Genomic DNA, 22,770 nt, shown 5'->3' on the forward strand with positions numbered 1-22,770 from the left:
CGTTCCTGTTGGCAACACTCGTTGAGTTGGTCACGATACATACATTGCTTGAATAACAATTAAAAGAACATCCCCATCAGTTCTCTAAACTCAAATAAGCATGACAAAATTTGTGACTAATCATGTCCAGTTTAAAATAAATAAATAAATAAAATATCGGCCGATATATCGGAATATCGGATTTTAAAACCCAAAAATATTTGTATCGGTATCGGCCTTCAAAATCCTTTATCGGTCGGGCTCTAATTTTTATTTCGTACTGTTACGGAAATACGGCAGAAATATTGTTTATTGTTGATTTTTCATGGAAGCTGTTGTTGTTTAATCATATTGCAGCTGGTTTTATATATATATATATATATATATATGAAGAGTTCAGATGCAAAAGCCTCTAAGTGCCATTTGAAATTTTCTTCTAGAATGATCATTTTTATCAAGCTTGTATATTTAAGTTCAGTGATTTCACTTAAATGGCAATGATAATTACCTATTAATTGTTATTTAAGTGATATTACTGAACTTAAATATACAAGTTTAATAAAAATCATCATTAAAGAAGAAAATTTCAAATGGCATTTAGAGGCTTTTGCATCTGAACTCTTCATATATATATATAGTGATATTTATATCCACAACATGCTTGTTTTCCTTTTAATCGTAGAAGAAAACCCCTGACATGCGGATTTAATACTTTCTGTGACCTTTGACCCCTGCCCAGGGGCATTATGGGCTCTTAAAGCGGACGAAACACCTACAGTTTATCAGTCCTCATGTCAAACATGTTTCCATGAGAAGGAAGCTACGCTGCCGTGACCAAATTACACCTTGCGTTTGCGGATAGGGTTATTTTAAAGAGGCGAGTGTAAATACACACTTACTGCTGTTAACACCCAGACATTTTCTGCTCTCTCTCTCTCTTCGTCTCCTTCCTCCCACCGCTTCTCCTTCACCTCACCCCATCCTATCACTGTGGAGCAGTGGTCTGTGAAGAAATTCCCAATATCTAAATTTACACACTGTATCAATCTTGTTTAATAGACTGGAAAGCTTATTGCTCCAGTGCTGGGCGGCGAGAGAGGGCAGCGCTGATAAATTGCGCCGTCCCTGCGACAGCCGCCCATGATGTATAATGAAATATTTATGATTTATCCCAGCTAATAAACTGAAATGAAGAGCCTGATGTATGGGAACAGATGGGCCCTCTATTGATGCCGTGTTCATCGAGAGAGAGAGAGAGAGAGAGAGAGAGAGAGCGAGAGAGCGGGATGAGGAAGAGAGTCCAAGAGGAAAAATATGTACGTTTTAGAGCTTTATTGAAAAATGAAGAAAAGTCGGTTGTTTTTTAATGTGCACTTTGTATAAAAAAAATCCTTGTTTATGTTGCGCCGTCTGATATGGCGAACATGTAAACGTATATCAGCGTGGATACAGCTTTAAAAGTTTTCAGTTGCCACTGTGGAAATGCACTATTCACATCAGCCATGATTCATTTATTCCTTTCTAACAGTGAAGTATTTCCGAGTTAAATTAATATTCAGTTGGCTGTGTGATTTTAACATATCTGACCCAAGCGTGCCGCACACGTGCTGAAAAGTGAAGCCGAAGTGTCTTGATCGACCAGTATAGCCCATAAACCCAGAGTCTTGATCGCCACCCGGTGGCTGGTCCCAGTATAGCTCATAAACCCAGAGTCTCGATCGCCCCCCGGTGGCTGGTCCCAGTATAGCTCATAAACCCAGAGTCTCGATCGCCGCCCGGTGGCTGGTCCCAGTATAGCACATAAACCCAGTCTCGATTGCCCCCCAGTGGCTGGTCCCAGTATAGCTCATAAACCCAGAGTCTCGATCGCCCCCCGGAGGCTGGTCACAGTATAGCTGATAAACCCAGTCTCGATCGCCCCCCAATGGCTGGTCCCAGTATAGCTCATAAACCCAGAGTCTCGATCGCCCCCCGGTGGCTGGTCCCAGTATAGCTCATAAACCCAGAGTCTCGATCGCCCCCCGGTGGCTGGTCACAGTATAGCTGATAAACCCAGAGTCTCGATCGCCCCCCAGTGGCTGGTCCCAGTATAGCTCATAAACCCAGAGTCTCGATCGCCCCCCAGTGGCTGGTCCCAGTATAGCTCATAAACCCAGTCTCGATTGCCCCCCAGTGGCTGGTCCCAGTATAGCTGATAAACCCAGAGTCTCGATCGCCCCCCGGTGGCTGGTCCCAGTATAGCTCTTAACACTAGAACGGCCACAACGGTCATTTTGACCGTTTTGAATTTTATATCTATAATAACTTTGTTGAAAAAAATAATAAAATCCTGCTGGTACCTGACTTTTCCTAAAATTGTCTGTATTTTCATTTAAAATGCTTTTCATATAAATTAAGTTACGTAAACGTAAGGCAAAACAAAAAAAATGAACATATTTACCTATTTCGGCCATAGACGGTCATATTGACCGCACTGAATTTTGCTGTATTTTTTTGTTAAATATCCCGCGGTTGATCGTGTTCTCTCTCAACTGTCAACAGAATGGTCCGTCCGGTCACCTCTGTAGCGGTGTTTGCTATATAATAATTTCTACATTAGTTGTTGATCAGAAATAAGCAAATAAAACTGGACTACAGTTATCTATAATTCGGATGCAGGGGAACAATCGGAGGTGGAAAGTGACAGCGACGTTTCCTGGGTGCAAGTTAACATTTCCTCCTCATCAGAGAGTGATTCAGAGTCAGAGTCCACATCAAGCAAAAAGAGACGGCTGCTATCATCAGACACAGCGGATCCAGATGTTCTGCCCTGTCCTGCGCTGTTTGTTTTGCTGCATGGGCTGTTCACTAGTTCTGCGAGTCCTATTATTATAGCCTTGACCGCGTCGCAAATCGTCACTATCTAACATTTTCCTAGTTTTTATTTAGTTATCGTCTCGTTTTCGTCTTTAAAAAAATGTGGTTGACAAAAATAATTACGAAAATTATTCATCAACACTGTTTTGAATCTAACGGTCAAAATGACCGTTTGTGGCCGTTCTAGTAGTTTTGGAATTCTGGCACTTCTAGTGTTAAACCCAGAGTCTCGATCGCCCCCCGGTGGCTGGTCACAGTATAGCTGATAAACCCAGAGTCTCGATCGCCCCCCAGTGGCTGGTCCCAGTATAGCTCATAAACCCAGTCTCGATTGCCCCCCAGTGGCTGGTCACAGTATAGCTGATAAACCCAGAGTCTCGATCGCCCCCCAGTGGCTGGTCCCATTATAGCTCATAAACCCAGAGTCTCAATCGCCCCCAGTGGCTGGTCCCAGTATAGCTCATAAACCCAGAGTCTCGATCGCCCCCCAGTGGCTGGTCCCATTATAGCACATAAACCCAGAGTCTCAATCGCCCCCAGTGGCTGGTCCCATTATAGCTCATAAACCCAGAGTCTCAATCGCCCCCAGTGGCTGGTCCCAGTATAGCTCATAAACCCAGAGTCTCGATCGCCCCCCGGTGGCTGGTCCCAGTATAGCTCATAAACCCAGTCTCGATCGCCCCCAGTGGCTGGTCACAGAATAGCTGATAAACCCAGAGTCTCGATCGCCCCCAGTGGCTGGTCCCCGTATAGCTCATAAACCCAGTCTCGATTGCCCCCCAGTGGCTGGTCACAGTATAGCTGATAAACCCAGAGTATCAATCGCCCCCCAGTGGCTGGTCCCAGTATAGCTCATAAACCCAGTCTCGATTGCCCCCCAGTGGCTGATCCCAGTATAGCTCATAAACCCAGAGTCTCGATCGCCCCCCGGTGGCTGGTCTCAGTATAGATCATAAACCCAGTCTCGATCGATCGCCCCCCAGTGGCTGGTCCCAGTATAGCTCATAAACCCAGTCTCGATTGCCCCCCAGTGGCTGATCCCAGTATAGCTCATAAACCCAGAGTCTCGATCGCCCCCCGGTGGCTGGTCTCAGTATAGATCATAAACCCAGTCTCGATCGATCGCCCCCCAGTGGCTGGTCCCAGTATAGCTCATAAACCCAGAGTCTCAATCGCCCCCAGTGGCTGGTCCCAGTATAGCTCATAAACCCAGAGTCTCGATCGCCCCCCGGTGGCTGGTCTCAGTATAGATCATAAACCCAGTCTCGATCGATCGCCCCCCAGTGGCTGGTCCCAGTATAGCTCATAAACCCACAGTCTCAATTGCCCCCCAGTGGCTGGTCCCAGTATAGCTCATAAACCCAGTCTCATGTATTACTTTAATTACCTTTCTGGGCTTGAAAGTAGTAGTTGTGTAGACTCTCAATGGAGATGACAGTCTCAGATGTCATCAAAACATCTTAATTTGTGTTCCGAAGATGACTAAAAGTCTTACGGGTTTGGAACGAAATGAGGGCTAGTAATTGATGACAATGAAAATGATTTGAACTATTCCTTTAACACTGATGTTCCTATAGATAGGGATTGGAAGTATTGTGGAAATAAAGAATGGAAGCTAATTAGAGATTGCAGCTCTATGATGGATGATTCCCATCTCACTCATCAACTGTCTTTCATCCAGTCACAGCTTCTGTCCAGTTTCCCCTGCCCTGCCAACTTAACCTCCCCTCTCTCTCTCACACACACACACACACACTATAACCCATGACATATCGTCCTTAACCTCCAGACAGCTCACACACATGCTCTCTCGTTTCTCAACTCCCCTTCGCCACAGCTGGGTCTTAGCACTCAATAATGATCCACGCTGGACATCCAACACCTTTGCCCAATGTTCTTTCCTCCTTTCTTTCACACTCAGTCGCTCGCCTGCTATGACCTATTTCCCGTCGTCTTCATGGTCCAGTCCCAGCTGAGCCCCAACACTCGATGAGAAGAGTCTCTTTGTCTCCGCTCTGCTAAAGAGATTGGAAGACTGCCTGGCTAGTGATGGCTTGTACTTTTTCAGACTCAGATTGAAATCTTTGGCCTCTCATCAAGTTGTGTTAAAGCGGAGTATAACACCTTGTCCTAACCAGGCATGTCATGATGAAGCAAAAAAAAGCTGAATTCCCCCTCTCTCTCTCTCTCTCTGATGTTAAAGCAACTCTAAGTAAGTTTTTTTTACCTTAAAATAATGTTTCCAGAATCTTTTCAGTGGTTTATCAAGTCGTAACCGGGTGAACCACTTATGCCTTCCTATATCTGCTATAACCACGCTATGTGAGATTGCCAGATCAGGTCGTGTTTCTGTAGTTCTAATGAAACATGAGAAAACTACAAATTTGACTTGCTTTACATCAAGCGTTACAATAGTCACTATTTTGTTTTTCTGATGTCGCAATACATCATACTCTACCTTGTCTGTGGACATCGTTCATTCTAAAACCAGCACCGGATAAACAGCGAGCGTGTGTGCGACGGTAGGCTAAATTATTTACCACAGCGGTAATGGACAATTCCACTTCCAACCTGTAGGGCGACCGATGAGGAAAAGTTACTTGGTGTTGCGTTAATCTGAGATTGTTCTACCCAGACACAACTGTGACAAACTTTGCCGGTCGCTTGGTTTAATTTACCGTGAGAGAAATATGTCTACTTCCTTACTATATAAGTCCCAAAAACGCTGTCGCCGTGTAAACGAAAGGCACATCCGATAAAATATTTTTACGTTTTCACCCGCAAGCGTTCTCGTGTAAACAGGCCCTTAGAATGAATGCGCTGTCTACATCTTCTATAACAGACGCGATGGCTGAATCTACACATCTCAGTTCTCCAGCGGCGGCCATCTTTGTTGTAAACGAACTCAACCCAAGCGCTCTTTGGTGACGTGGATGATTAGGAGACTGTTGATCGTGTAAAGCCCGCCCTGACAATTTGATTGGTCCAAACAGCTTTGGTTCGGGCATAGTTGCTTCTCAACGGATCAAGTCCAGACCGTTGTGGGCGGGGCTAAGTTCGGCTGGCATCCCATCCAAGCTACAGAATCGTAATTGGAAACGTTAAAATTGGTAATGGTAATCGTTTTAAGTCCATACTTTTTGACATAATGCCCATAATGCCGCTTTGACTGTTGGCTTGAAGTCTGCAAATGAGCACTCTTCTGAAACCTAAAATGACAAACGTGACACCTTACAGTCTTGTGGAGTTAACGGGACATTGTAAGTGCTCAAGACTGCAAGTGTACATGACGTGTGCCATTTGAGACGGGGCCTTCAGCTCCCCATAGCTGTGCATCAAATATGTTTTAATTGTTACTCTGTGAGGAAACCTGATGCCGGAAACTTGCAGCTGGTTTGGATAGTGTGTGTGTGTGTGTGTGTGTTATAGGGGGGTAATTAAGCAGTCTCCAGCTGAGCGGCTCTGTGCAATTGGTTTTTTAAGATTGCAAGCAGAAGATCTTGAGCCTGACTACAGGCTATTATTAAAGCTCAAAAGAGGACAACTTACAGCAGCCACACACACACACACACACACACACAAAGCTTATATTCTTATTTCTGCCGCCTTTCACAGCTGTTTTTCACTGCTTGAGCCCCATATAGGGATGAGCGATATGGACTTAACACTATATCCTGATATTTTCTGTTATTTATTGCGATGACTATATAAATATAGTAGCATTCACCACTGGCTACAACTGAGAACTGCATTCTTGAGAGCCTCAGAAACTCTAAAGTAAAATCATCATCAAATAGGCTCCTATAATAACCCAATTTCATAAAATAATAAAATAAAACAGTAAAAATCCAAACAGCAGCCCTTGCAGAAATTAAAAATTTGCAGATATACAAGTGAAACTCGAAAAAATTAGAATATCGTGCAAAAGTTTGTTTTTTTCACAAAAACTAATATATTATATAGACTCCTTACTTGCAAAGTGAGATATTTCAAGCCTTTATTTGTTATAATTTTGATGATAATGGCTTACAGCTTATGAAAACACCAGATTCAAAATTAGAATATTGTGAAAAGGTTTTCATAGCTTTTCATTGACAAAAAAAAACACATTACACACAAACCATAATAGCATTAATCTGAAATAGAAAGCTTTTGTAACATTATACACTACATTTGAAAGAAATTAAAGAAAGTAATAGCCAACTTTTATTCAGCAAGGACGCATTCAATTAATCAAAAGTGACAGTAAAGACATTTATAATGTTACAAAAGCTTTCTATTTCAGATAAATCCCCTTTGAAATTTCTATTCATCAAAGAGAATCCTGACTTTTTAAAAAAAAATTAAAATTAAATCCCGGACGAGCCCCCATATTTGTCACGATCGGCTCAAAGCCGTGACAAATAAGTGGAGGACGTAGTGAAGTTGGTCTGGTTTTCATTGCCTTTATTAACATAAATAGAAACATAAACAGAACAGGAAAACAATTTCAACACTAATACCATTTCTGTCTAACAAACGATGTTAAAATGTAAGACAGTGGTTAGATCAGCGCAGCAGTCAATAAACAGGACAAGGGAGGTCCAATAAATTAGGCCCAATATACGAGACATCCCAGCTATTTGGCAACCCTAGTAGAGTCAGGTGTAACTCGAAGGGCTTTGGTTTCTTTCAGGTGACACTGCGCTCTACAGAGACGGCGTGTACTGGATCATGGGCCGCACTTCAGTGGACATCATCAAGAGCGGAGGATACAAGATCAGTGCACTAGAAGTGGAGAGACATCTGCTAGCCCACCCAGATATCACAGGTACACACACATGCATGCAAACACACGGGTGAAACTCGAAAAAGTAGAATATTGTGCAAAAGTTCAGTAATTCAACTTAAAAGCTGAAACTAATATATTATATAGAGTCATTACATGCAAAGTGAGATATTTCAAGACTTTATGAGTTAAAATTTTGATGATTATGACTTAAAACCTTTTCACAATATTCTAATGTTGAATTTGGGGTTTTCATAAGCTGAAGCCATTATCATCAAAATTATAACAAATAAAGGCTTGAAATATCTCACTTTGCATGTAATGAGTCTATATAATATATTAGTTTCACCTTTTTAAGTTGAATTACTGAACTTTTGCACAATAGCCTAATTTGTTTTAATAAAATATAACGATTTATTCGGTTACTAAACACAGAACAGGATGTATGTACAGCAAATTCATTACAAACAAAGAAGGTAACCGAACGGGTATAAGCTGACAACATCTACCCATCAAAATATGAACATAAACAATACATGCACATTACACACATTCCTAAATACACATACTGTGTTTATACTAATATACATACATATATACATTCAAATCTGCACTTGATTACAAATATTTATTTATTACTTGTGTTAATATGCACAACAATGATACGTAAACTTATCCTGGACAATTTCTCTTAAGCATCCAAATATTTGTCAAAAATTAGGATTTTAAACTGTTTTTTAAAATAATAAATGTTATTGCTCCTCTTAAGATCATCGGTGAGACCAGTATGAATAGAGGGATAAATGTGCATCTTTTCCTCAGACGTGGCTGTGATTGGTGCTCCAGACGCCGTGTGGGGTCAGAAGGTCACCGCAGTTGTGGAGCTGAGGAACGGGACGTCCATGAGTCTGTCCACGCTGAAGGCCTGGGCCAGGTAACTCACTCTCACTGATCCAGAGTCAGCATTACAGATACACAATCGCTTAATTATGCGAGTTATGTTTCATCATAACTATATGTTTGCGTGTGCATTCGCAGCCTTTTGTTTTTATGCAAACGTAAGTTTTAATATTGTGTTTATTTTGTGTACGCCTATCTATATCTGATTTATATCATATAGGATGCATTTTATTAAGAATTAACCGCGTAGTAAAGCGTGCAAAAAATAAATAAAATAGTGCTGGGCAACGATTAATCACATCTAAAATAACTGTGCATAATTATTTTGTTAATATTAATACACACATGCATGTATATAATTAAAGTTTATATATAGTATATAAATTATATATAAATAAATATATACTGTATACAGGCAAATATTTCTTAAATATTTACGTGCATATGTGTATTTATATGTACAAAATATTACTACACACACATGCATGTTTATATCTAAGAAAAATTTGTTATTTATATATACCGTAGTATATAAATTATGTTTAAATAAATATATACTGTATTCTGTATTCTGCTGCCAGGCCAGTAGATGGCGACATCACTTCGATAAGAAAATATAGACTAGGCTATAGACTGAACATGCATGCGCGTAACGTCACTTTTTTCACAAATTTGCGTTTTCTTTAAATTTATTCGGAGATGCCGATAACTGCATCGTTTTCCAAAATTTTCATTTTGAAACAATTCAACAAAGTTTGCCGGCCCCCAAAACGGCGTTGTCGTGTAAATGAAATGGCAAAAATGCATAAAAACGTTTCCGTTTTTAGTTGAAAGCGGTGTCATGTCAACAGCACCTTAGCTTAGCTCATGAATATTAATAACTTAACTATCCCAATAGTCCTAACTGATTGGCCAAGAGGCTAAATGTAATAAATAGATGGTAGCCGTCATAGGATCTCACGATTCTTCTGAACAGGGGCGGAGCAGAAGCTCATTTGCATTTAAAGGGACACACTAAAAAAAAAAGTGTTTTTGCTCACCCAAAAAGGGGGCAAATTTGACTAGCTATAATAAATTATGTAGGGGGTGTTTAGAACTGAAATTTCACAGACGCATTCTGTAGACACCATTGATTTATTACATCTTCTTAAATGTATAGTAATATGCATTAGACATGTGTTTGTGCCATCCACTGAATCTCTCACAGCTCCCCTAGAGGTCAGAATGTGAACGACAAGACAAGAGCTTCCTAGTGTCAATCAGGCACACTTGAACTTACTCAAAAAAATAAAAAATGGGCAAGTGATGAAATGTTGCTGAAATGCACCGGCAGCCTCGTTACAAAGAGCGATGTGTTGCATCAGTGTGTGTGTGTGGCGTGTTGAGTCAGACGTCGAGTAGGACTCCCTCAGGACATGCGTTAGACTCAGGAGGATTTTTAAAAGCCTTTGTATAAATAACAATACACACACGTAGGCACACACTCAGGGAGGAGATGCATGCTGCAAGAACAGGTGTGTGTTTGGTGGGAGAGAGAAAACCGGTGATGTTGAGAAGAAAGAAACAGCATCTGTCTTTGCAATGCATGTTTATTTTATTCATCTCTCTCTCTCTGTGTGTGTGTGTGTTGGTCAAAAATGACGACAAAAAAATTGTCAATGAATATTGTACTGTATTTTAATTTGATAATGTTTTTTATTATTTTGTATTTTTAGGGGATTTTTGTATACTAAGTTATGTAGTTATAATCTTTTTTAATCACTTTTTGATTTCACAATTTCCAGCTTAAACTGTAGTGAATCTCGAAGGATCACAGACTGCTCTTTAATCTCTTTTCAAAGATGACACATGGCAGATTATTGCGTTTTTACAAAAGTGAAACTTGAAAAATTGACAGAATTGTTACATGTATTGTTATGTAAAATGCACAAATGCTATTTAAATTTTTTATATGAAAGATATATTTTCTAAATCATTTTTAAACAGGTTTTAGGTTGATATCTCAAAAAATTAGCTTTCGGTCAGATGTAGTTCGGCCGCAGTACCAGACGCTTCCACTAGAGGAAATTCGTCTCGCATTCATTTATCAATGCGCTCATGTTTGACCAAGTCAATCTTTTAAATTTACAGGACCATTTAAAGGGATGCTCCACTTTTTTTTTGGAAATAGGCTCATTTTACCACTCCCCCAGAGTTAAACCGTGTTAAATTGAGTTTTACCATTTTCGAATGCATTCAGACAATTTTATGATATTTAGAAGAATATTAGTAACCAGACAGTTTCTGGTCTCATTGACTTCCATAGTATATTTTTTGCCTACTATGGAAGTCAATGGGTCTGGTTTCACATCTCCTTAAGTCATGTTTTTGCGTCTCTTCGGATCTATCATTTTCTTAAATGAGCCACGGCAATGTTTCAAAAGTTAGCTTCTAGACTAACGCCTTTATTTTCAATGCGATCACCTTGTACCCAAACAATTTCGAAACTAAAGAGGAGCAATTTGACCTCTGATAACATACAAGCTCCTTGGCGCCGTTTTTGCAGGACTCATATTTTGCGCTGTATGGGGATTTAAAAAAAAAGTGAGCAGCCGCTGTCACTTTAAGAGTCGCCTAATATAATCGTGCGCGTCGTCACACACTTGAATGGTTTAAAATCACATTAAAACACATTTTCTGTGTGCTCATTTTGGATGTGTGTGTGTGTGGAGCACAGAAAACAGCGCTTAAAGTCATAGTGGAATCAATAAGAGTCGTCGAAATTTAAAGGGATACTCCACTTTTTTGGGAAATAGGCTCATTTTACAACTCCCCCAGAGTTAAACAGTCGGGTTTTACCGTTTTCAAACCCATTCAGCTGATTTTATGATATTTAGAAGAATATCAGTAAACAGACACTTTCTGGTCTCATTGACTTCCATTATATTTTTTTTCCTACTATGGAAGTCAATGAGACCAGAAGCTGGTCTTATATTCTTCTAAATATCAGAAAATTGGCTGAATGGATTCGAAAACGGTAAAACCCAACTGTTTAACTCTGAGGGAGTAGTAAAATGAGCCTATTTGAAGAGTTCAGATGCAAAAGCCTCTAAATGCCATTCGAAATTTTCTTCTTTAATGATGATTTTTGTCAAGCTTGTATATTTAAGTTCAGTGATTTCACTTAAATGGCAATGATAATTACCTATTAATTGTTATTTAAGTGAAATTACTGAACTTAAATATACAAGTTTGACAAAAATCATCATTAAAGATGAAAATTTCAAATGGCATTTAGAGGCTTTTGCATCTGAACTCTTCATTTACAAAAAAGTGTAGTATCCCTTTAACTTGTTCGAAGCATGACCATGATTTTTTTTTTCTTTTTTTCTTTACTAAGTTTCGTACCACTCCGATGAAGTAAAAAATATGTCAAATATGGCACCAGAGGGATTTCACTTTTGTTGCAGAATTGTTGCATTTTTTCCTGTCAGATGACACATGTCCCTTTACATGAAGTAGCTCAGGGCTTTTTCCGTCTGTGTGTGTGTGTGAGCTCCATATGGTGTGTGTGGGCGTTGCTGGTGTGGTTTTTGACCTGTCTTCGGCCCTCCAGCAAAGCCCAGCAAAGAGCAACATGCGCAGGAAGAGATGCTCACTCCTCCAGCTGTCATCTGGTGTAATCGTCACTCTAGATGTGTCAGAAGGCGTAGAGAGACAGGACATGATGAGCTGACACAAACACAACGAGGGTACAGCGAAGAAACATTAACGCAGAGACACCTTGCTGGAAGGGGATGTATTGAAGAAAACTGAATATTCTCACACAAACGTAAGATGATAAAGACGGCTTCGGGCCTGTTGACAACCAACATTTAATTAGCTCAGCGCTCCACTCTGCCTTTTAGTGCTTGTCTTTATTTCACGCTGATTTCATTGTTTGTGGAATTAATCGAATTCACGTGTCTCGCAGCGTTTAATACAAGAGCGGTTCCTGCACAGAGGACATGCCTGCGTTTTTTTATTTGTGTTTGTGTGTCATTTTATGTATTTCACTCGTGACGTTTCACATCTGCAGTGTCATTAGAGTCGTTGCCGGAAGATATTTTCACCACATGTTCCACACAAAACAACCAGGATTAAATTATGACACATCTTTATTTCCTTCCACTGCCAGAGTTGAATTTTCTTAAGCTAAAAATCTTTGTATTTTTTTCTTTGCGGGGAAAAGTCGTTATTACATAATCGGGTCTTTATCACGGATGGATCTGTGTAGTATAAAACTCTCCTGATATTTTAATAACAGTTACTAAAGAATAAAATAAAGCATATTTCGCTAGCTTTCAGAACTTGGAAGGGTTCAATTTGAGCAGATGTTTTTCCTATCATCATCACTGTTCCTATCAGAGAGATTTCCCAGTACATTCTCATATCTATCAGCGTCTTTAAAATCAATATTTTGATCTCTGACCGCTTCTTCTGGCGCCGCTATCAGTGACTCACTATCAATGTTTGATTGCGCACAGGGGCCGGTTTCACAAAGCTAGTTTAGACCGGTCTAAGTCTAAAATTTGCGAGTCTAATGCAAGTTAGACTCCCTCATAGCACACGTACATCAAAGAGATGTCTATTTGATGTGCGTGTTTACATCTGGAAGACGTATTTTTTAGAGTAGTGTTTGATCATCTGCAATACGTCTATAGGACGTTTCCTGTCAGATGTCAAATAGACGTTTAGAAGATGTCTTTAAGATGTAATGATTTAGAATGGACGTTAAACTGACATCTTCTAAACGTCTATTTGACATCTGACAGACTTATTTCAGATGAGCAAACACTCTTAAAAATACGTCTTCCAGATGTAAACATCACATCAAATAGACTCGTGCTATCTGGGATAGCAAGATGTCTGTTAAAGATCACCTCATCTGAAAAGCATCTGATAGACATCTTTAAGATGTCAGTTTAACGTGCATTCTAAATCATTACATCTTAAAGACATCTTCTAAACGTCTATTTGACATCTGACTGGAAACATAGACGTATTGTAGATGAGCAAACACTAATCAAACTACAACCCAGATAGCACAAGTCTATTTGATGTGATTTTTACATCTGGAAGACGCATTTTTAAGAGCATCTGCGATACGTCTATAGGACGTTTCCTGTCAGATGTCAAATAGATGTTTAAAAGATGTCTTTAAGATGTAATGATTTAGAATGGAAGTTAAACTGACATCTTCTAAACGTCTATTTGACATCTGACAGACGTATTTCAGATGAGCAAACACTCTTAAAAATACGTCTTCCAGATGTAAAAATCACATCAAATAGACTTGTGCTATCTGGGATAGCAAGATGTCTGTTAAAGATCACTTCATCTGAAAAGCATCTGATAGACATCTTTAAGATGTCAGTTTAACGTGCATTCTAAATCATTACATCTTAAAGACATCTTCTAAACGTCTATTTGACATCTGACTGGAAACATCCTGTAGACGTATTGTAGATGAGCAAACACTAATCAAACTACAACCCAGATAGCACAAGTCTATTTGATATGATTTTTCATCTGGAAGGCGTATTTTAAGAGTGTTTGCTCATATGCAATACGTCTATCCCAGATAGCACGAGTCTATTTGATGTGTGTGTTTACATCTGGAAGACTTATTTTTTAAAGTGTTTGCTCATTTGCAATACATCTACAGGATGTTTCCAGTCAGATGTCAAATAGACGTTTAGAAGATGTCTTTAAGATGTAATGATTTAGAATGGACGTTAAACTGACATCTTCTAAACGTCTATTTGACATCTGACAGGAAACGTCCTATAGACGCATGAGCAAACACTTTTAAAAATACGTCTTCCAGATGTAAATAGGACATCAAATACCCTTGTGCTATCTGGGATCTGGAAGACGTATTTTTAAGAGTGTTTGCTCATCTGAAATACGTCTATAGGACGTTTCCTGTCAGATGCCAAATAGACGTTTAGAAGATGTCAGTTTAACGTCCATTTTAAATCATAAATCATTACATCTTAAAGACATCTTCTAAACGTCTATTTGACATCTGACTGGAAACATCCTATAGACGTATTGCAGATGATCTTAAAAATACGTCTTCCAGATGTAAAAATCACATCAAATAGACTTGTGCTATGTGGGAAAAGACAAAGAGAAAATTCACTTGACGAAATAACTTTTTGTAACTATATAATGTATGTTTTATTTATATCAAATAACAACTGTGAACGGACTGTAGAAATACATGATTTGGATCTAAAAGTGTGTCTTCATTCTTCTATAAGTGTGTCTTCTCTTCTGATCCTCCTCTCAGAGAGCACATGGCTTCATACACCATTCCCACAGGACTGATCCTGGTGGAAAACATGCCCAGGAACCCGATGGGAAAGGTGAATAAGAAGGAGCTTCTATCCCGGTTCTTCCCGCCTCGCGTCTGATCCGAGATCAGTCTTCAGAGAGATGCGAGTCTCGACCACACACTGGGAAACTGTTCAGATCAGATCAGATCTTGAATGTGAAATCTCCTCAATGGCCGGCAAGAGTCATTTGATTATTACCCATGATGCAAAGCACTGTATTGTTTTTTAATTAGCTTTATTTAGCAGGTAACAGAGTGGAATTAAAAAACGTCTGTTTTAAGGTAAGACAGTGGTAATGAACTGACTCGACTATTATCTGTCGATTTAAAATGAAAAAAATCAAATATTTTTGTAATGAAATTCTGAAATAAACTAATTTATTTGGATCAGTGATGTTCTTTTCATGTGATATCAAGTGTGTGTGCGTGCAGCTGTGTGTACACAGGTGTGTGTTCAGGTCTGAAGGCGGTGTGGTCTTGTGGAGTGTGTGATTACGGCACAGATGTTTCCTCGCTTCTCTTCTCCCTCGCTTTCACTGATAGTCAATCTACAGATAAGCCATTGTATTGGTGTGTGAGAGAAAAGGTGTCGTGGTTTCTCGACGTTCGGAGTCTCTTACGGTCTCGTCCTGCGTGTCTCAGGTCAGTCTTTCAGGAGTGAATTTAGTACACACATGCAAAGCTTTCAAAGGGGTCACAAGAAACACATTCATTCCTTTATCTTTTTAGTCCCATTAAAACATCCTGCAAGTTTCACAGCGTCCTCCTCATTACAAACAAAGCATTTATAATCTCTTAAAAGTGCCTGAAGGTTAAAAATAATCGTTTTTCCACATATATATGTATTTATTTATTAGTGGCAAAAAAAATTAACTTTAGTGAGCCTCAAGGAGCATATTAAAATAATAAAAATGTCATGACCCCCTTAAAGCATCAAAGAGACACATTTTTCAGGGAATATTACTGATTAATGGCTTTCCTACTGTAATTTCATATTCATATCGGTCACTTCGGTGTCAGATCGACAGATTCTCATACAAAAGGGTTCGGTGAGATCCTCAAAAACATAAATCAACACTATATAAGTGGCATGAAACCTTCGAAATTCAGAGGACATTCCCAGAAATAATATAATATCTATAATTAAGCATGTGCATGTAATGTTTTCAGACACTTGTTATTTGTATGATAATTCATTATAATTTATATTAAATGCAATAAGTTGAACTTAAGAGTGCTTTTTGACTAACTTAAGTAGCCAATATCTTTATATGCAATTTCATAATTACGTCTATTGTCTTTGAAATTTGTTTAAAGTGCACTGCCGATATCTAAAATATACTTTACTGTAATCTCTATTCAAACTTGTATGTCATGTATTTCAGTGTTTTAATTGCACATTTGTAATGATGAAGTTACAATTTTAGTAATATTTTTATTTTTAACTTTAAATGTAATTTTAAGTAACGCACCACAGTTAAAATTAAAATCAAGTGCTCCACATAGTCACCACGTCAATAAAGCACAAAACATTAATGGTTCAAAATGTACTTTAATTACTTTTAAAAAGTAAAGTACTTTCTTTAAGTGGCCTTTTATTTCTTTTATACTATATTATCTGCAAGTGCAGCTTTGTAAAATGTGCTTTTAAGATTTTAGGCGCACATAAAATATACAATTATAACTGTTAATTGACATTCCCACAATTCCCTGGGTGACACTTCACATTTTATGTATTTTTTGTTGAAATAACTGTTTGATCATAGTTTTTTTCAGTGGTACATTAGGGTTTTATGTTACATTATTGCAATTTTAAAATGTCGTGTGTTACCATGGTGACTTTTAGTGTGTGTGTGTGTGTAGTATTAACTTTCTTGTGGATGAGCTTTAATTCATCATGTGACTCTATTAACCACTGCGATTGGTTGTTGCCAGTATATTACAATGGTAGAAAAAAGAAATTAGTACTTTAATATGTCGGATATCAGATAATGAAATATGTTTTAATTTAAGTTAAGTCTGCTACCGTTTTTTTATGGTAAATATCTGGCAACCGCAGCTGCCATTTTTTTACCGGAATTTTTTTTAAGTGATAAGCACACTGCTTTTTTTTTTTTTACAGTGTTTTCTTAAATAATTGTGCGTATTGTTAATATTCATAAATTTCGATCTTTGATTTTGAGCGCATTTGTGTTTACTTTAGTGCGCAGAACAATTTAGCCCTTATTGAACCGCTTTCTGCGCCTCACTGGGCAGCGTCCTTCTGTTCCCATAGATGAACTGACGGCACTGCAGTTTCCCTGTAATAAATCACCAGGATTCCTCGGAGCGCCTCACATCACAACTCCAGAGAGAGAGACTGACAGAGACTCTGAACCTCCAGCACAGGCTGATGGGGAATCCAGAAGATACGGAGGTGAAATAGATGTTGAATGAACAGAAGCAGTCAAGCGGGAAGAAGAGAGAAGCTCCAGAGAGCTGATTAAGAGAGATCTGGATCGATGTGTGTCCGCGTGGAGGACGATGGATGGGTCTCGGAGTCGGACAGGAGAATATAAAGGTGGCACACAAACAGAAGAACACAGGGACGGCTGGATGTGGTGACAGCGCTGATTGTGAAGATTGTTTTTGTGTGTTTGTGTGGGGGAAAGTTGCTCCCCACGGCTCGAGAATGAGAAAACGTCAGACATACTAGAGTGCACAAACACACACACACTTACAAACAGCCTGGCTTGCATGGATGTCCAGTGAAGCGTGTTGTAGTGGGCTGTCTGCAGATGGATGCTTATTGGGCCCCTGGGCTCTGTGAGGGCCACAAGAGAAACGTTCAACCGGACTCTACTTGGTTCTTATTGCGGTTATTTTATTACCAGCTTTCACATACAGTGAGCGGAGAAATAAACAGTCAACTTCCACATAACAGGGAATGAGATGGGTCTTCTTAACTAAAGGAAACTAGGAAACTTTGTGGTTTTGCATGCTCTGAAACCCATTCATTTCAATGGCTTCAAGTGGATCAAACAACAGACACGCCGTCGCCGCAACAAACACCCGTTTGGGCTTGCGAGCCGGCCAAATAGTTGGTTAAAGTTACGTTTTGAGTGGATGACGAGCGCGAGACGCCGAAATGGATGCCAATAAAATTCTGAATGGAAAGTTTACTTTTACAAAGTTGCCAAATGGTTCCATTGACGAGACCAAAGTGATCTGTGTGTGTTGTCGTTGTGAACCGAGCTATCATCATCGCAGCACGTCCAGTCTGAAACACCACTTGATGATGGCCAAGCACACACACACACACAGATGATGCGAATTCTCCGCCCCCTCGTCAATATCAGGACCTCGTCAGTATTTCTTTCACCCGTTTATTGATGGACAGTGTTGCATTGAGAGATTATTTGCTCCAAGTGAGAATTCTAGTGTGAATTTGAACACAGTATATGCTAATGTTGTTTTCAATTAAAAAACATTTGCACAAAGCGAGACGATCCACTTTTCCATGTTGATAAGAGCATTAAAATGAGAAAAAATAATGGGACTAAAAGAAATCAGGAGACATTTAGAATAGATGAAAATGTGCGATTAATTGTGATTAATCACGAGTTAACTATGGCATTAATGAGATTAATCGCGAGTTAACTATGATATTAATGCGATTCATCGCGAGTTAACTATGACATTAATGCGATTAATCACGAGTTAACTGTGGCATTAATGAGATTAATCGCGAGTTAACTATGACATTAATGCGATTCATCGCGAGTTAACTATGACATTAATGTGATTAATCGCGAGTTAACTATGGCGTTAACGCGATTAATCGCGAGTTAACTATGACATTAATGCGATTAATCGCGAGTTAACTATGACATTAATGTGATTCATCGCGAGTTAACTATGGCATTAACGCGATTAATCGCGAGTTAACTATGACATTAATGCGATTAATCGCGAGTTAACTATGACATTAATGCGATTAATCACGAGTTAACTATGACATTAATGCGATTAATCACGTGTTTACTATGACATTAATGCAATTAGAGTTAACTGTGGCATTAATGCGATTAATCGCAAGTTAACTATGGCATTAATTGCGATTAATCGCGAGTGAATTATAACATTAATGTGATTAATCGCGAGTTAACTATGACATTAATGCGATTAATTGTGAGCTAACTATGACATTAATGCGATTAATCACGAGTTAACTATGGCATTAATGCGATTAATCACGAGTTAACTATGACATTAATGCGTTTAATCGCGAGTTAACTATGGCATTAATGCGATTAATCACAAGTTAACTATGACATTAATGCGATTAATCACGAGTTAACTATGACATTAATGCGATTAATCGCGAGTTAACTATGGCATTAATGCGATTAATCGCGAGTTAACTATGGCATTAATGCGATTAATCGCGAGTTAACTATGACATTAATGCGATTAATCGCGAGTTAACTATGACATTAATGCGATTAATCGCGAGTTAATTATAACATTAATGTGATTAATCGCGAGTTAACTATGACATTAATGCGATTAATTGTGAGCTAACTATGACATTAATGCGATTAATCACGAGTTAACTATGGCATTAATGCGATTAATCACGAGTTAACTATGACATTAATGCGTTTAATCGCGAGTTAACTATGGCATTAATGCGATTAATCACAAGTTAACTATGACATTAATGCGATTAATCACGAGTTAACTATGACATTAATGCGATTAATCGCGAGTTAACTATGGCATTAATGCGATTAATCGCGAGTTAACTATGGCATTAATGCGATTAATCGCGAGTTAACTATGACATTAATGCGATTAATCGCGAGTTAACTATGACATTAATGCGATTAATCGCGAGTTAATTATAACATTAATGTGATTAATCGCGAGTTAACTATGACATTAATGCGATTAATTGTGAGCTAACTATGACATTAATGCGATTAATCACGAGTTAACTATGGCATTAATGCGATTAATCGCAAGTTAACTATGGCATTAATTGCGATTAATCGCGAGTTAATTATAACATTAATGTGATTAATCGCGAGTTAACTATGACATTAATGCGATTAATTGTGAGCTAACTATGACATTAATGCGATTAATCACGAGTTAACTATGGCATTAATGCGATTAATCACGAGTTAACTATGACATTAATGCGTTTAATCGCGAGTTAACTATGGCATTAATGCGATTAATCACAAGTTAACTATGACATTAATGCGATTAATCACGAGTTAACTATGACATTAATGCGATTAATCGCGAGTTAACTATGGCATTAATGCGATTAATCGCGAGTTAACTATGGCATTAATGCGATTAATCGCGAGTTAACTATGACATTAATGCGATTAATCGCGAGTTAACTATGACATTAATGCGATTAATCGCGAGTTAACTATGGCATTAATGCGATTAATCGCGAGTTAACTATGGCATTAATGCAATTAATCGCGAGTTAACTATGACATTAATGCGATTAATCGCGAGTTAACTATGGCATTAATGCGATTAATTGCGAGTTAACTATGACATTAATGCAATTAATCGCGAGTTAACTATGACATTAATGCGATTAATCGCGAGTTAACTATGACATTAATGCGATTAATCGCGAGTTAACTATGACATTAATGCGATTAATTGCGAGTTAACTATGACATTAATGCAATTAATCGCGAGTTAACTATGACATTAATGCGATTAATCGCGAGTTAACTATGACATTAATGCGATTAATCGCGAGTTAACTATGACATTAATGCGATTAATCGCGAGTTAACTATGGCATTAATGCGATTAATCGCGATTCATTATTTTAATCGTCTGACAGCACTAGTTCTAACCATGAAATATTTTTTTAAAATAAGTTATGCATTATTACATGCAACTAACCCTCAACCAAAACCTAACCCTATAGCAAGTACATGTAGTTAATTAATATTACTCAGTACTTTAATATACAATTACACTGTAACAATAACACCTTAAAATAAAATGTAACCAAAAAAAATTTTTTTGTGTGTGTTTGTATTTGGGGAAACGCTGCTATATGGCAAAGTAGAAAATGAACCAAAAAGTAGTTTTTCTGTAAAATTAGGATTTTCTTTTCTATTTAAATGCACATTTCATTTATAAATTGATCAATTGATTGATAACAAAAAAAATTATCATACGAAATATGGAGATACAAGCTAAATTTGATTCATTAATAATTGTTGTAAACAGAGTTTTAGCATTAGAGAGAGAAAACTCCTGAAACTTTACAGTGTGTTTGTGGAGAAGGAGATTTCCACCGTGTATATTTCACTCTATCATAATGACCCATTTCAAATGGTTTTCAATGTACTTGTCTTGACCAAGAGCTGCACTGCGCTGTTCAAGCACTCGTCGTGCCTTTAGCGACTCTAAATGAGCCTAAATCTGACCTGAGTCTGCTCATTTTAATTGAATATAAAGCACATATTTATTGATTTTGATGTGGGAAGATATGTTCCCCAAACAGTGTCCAATTATATCATATTATAGCTATAATTTGTCATATTCTCCAATACCTGTTTCATCTTTGTGTCCATGTAGATACGGTGTGTGAATGCCGTTTAATCCAGTGCACGGAGATTGTGTTCCTGCCAAACATTAGACGAATATGCGTACAGTTGAGACTTATTAAAGATGAACATGTGAGAATCTGGCTTTGCCGACACAGGTACAATTATAATGGTTGTTTTTGATTCAGTGCGACCTTGGTGAAGAGAAGTATCAATATCTTTCAAATAATATAACATATTAATGCAAGAGAAAACCACTGCTCTTGACTGAATTCAGTTAGATTTTTCAGATCAAATATTTAAAATGCACTGTCTTTGATGTTTCTACACTCATTTGGAGATTAAATGTGTAATTATTACAATATAAAAAAAAATAAAACTTTAATGTTTGGAGCGATTCCTCGCGATTAATCCATAAAAAAAAGATTGACGGCACTAATATGCACAGATGAATCGTTCATATGCATTTGTATATCGGGTGAATTCGTGTGAACTAGTGAGGCCTTTAATGCAATAATGCGTGTGCATTTGATTTTATTAATGATCTGACACTCCAGCTCAACATTTTTGCAAACGGGAAGATGAACGCTGAGTTATCATGTCCCAGCACTCATAATTTGGTGTGCTCAACAATAGATATGGACAAGGTCATGTGAGAATAAATAACAGGCAGACGGGCTGAAGATCTATCATCCTGGACAACTACGAGCACGGTGGAGCTCCGGCCGACGGGATCATTAATAAACCGCTGGGATCGTGATCGATCGCTGTGATGGATGATCAGACTCATGGATACTATAAAACACCTGGCCGTCATTCAAGGCAGGCTGCCAATCCCACAGAAACTGTATTGACAAAGAGATAGGAAAGTTGTGATCAGCGTGGCAGTAAACGGAAAACCAAGGCCTAAAATTAATAGTTGGTAACATTTTAATGAATTCAAACAATGCATTAATCGCGAACAAATATGAATATTGCTCGGGCCAGCACCACTGCATCATCACGAAAGTTTAAGCTTTGACAATTTAAATATTCAAGTGCAAAAAGATGCAATAGGGAACCCAATTTGTAACTAGCATGCTAGTTTAGTGTGTGCAGAAAGTGTGTCTCATACAGACCGCGAATACTAAAGTGAGTTCAGGTCTTCTTGCGCTTGAGTGGACAAATTCACACAAAATGGTCAAAAAATAGCGAGAATCCTAGTTAACACAGTCGGTTATGTCTTAGCCCTAAAACCGTATTGTGGACAAATGTGGGCAAAATAGTTTTGATTTATTTTTAAAAATACTTCCCTTGATCTGAGCGATATAAAATAAAACCTTAAAATA

The 22,770-nt window shown here is 38.3% G+C and overlaps 1 protein-coding gene across 3 annotated transcripts in view; it reads left to right on the forward strand.

Moving 5' to 3' along the window:
- Window positions 1–15,251, forward strand: part of acsf3 (acyl-CoA synthetase family member 3) — a 48,453-nt gene extending 33,202 nt beyond the window's left edge. For 2 of the 3 annotated variants that reach the window (XM_039690944.2, XM_089132857.1), the window contains exons 8-10: window positions 7,511–7,645; window positions 8,426–8,537; window positions 14,820–15,251. In XM_039690944.2, the coding sequence (XP_039546878.2) occupies window positions 7,511–7,645; window positions 8,426–8,537; window positions 14,820–14,943 (371 nt within the window). In that variant the 3' untranslated portion in view covers window positions 14,944–15,251. Of the gene's footprint in view, window positions 1–7,510; window positions 7,646–8,425; window positions 8,542–14,819 lie in introns of those variants that run through there. The other variant, XM_089132882.1, reaches the window with a different exon arrangement.
- The last annotated feature ends 7,519 nt before the right edge of the window (window positions 15,252–22,770 follow it).

This window comes from Pimephales promelas, chromosome 1, assembly GCF_988280905.1.
Source record: "Pimephales promelas chromosome 1, fPimPro1.hap1.1, whole genome shotgun sequence".
In the NCBI taxonomy this organism is placed as follows: domain Eukaryota; kingdom Metazoa; phylum Chordata; class Actinopteri; order Cypriniformes; family Leuciscidae; genus Pimephales; species Pimephales promelas.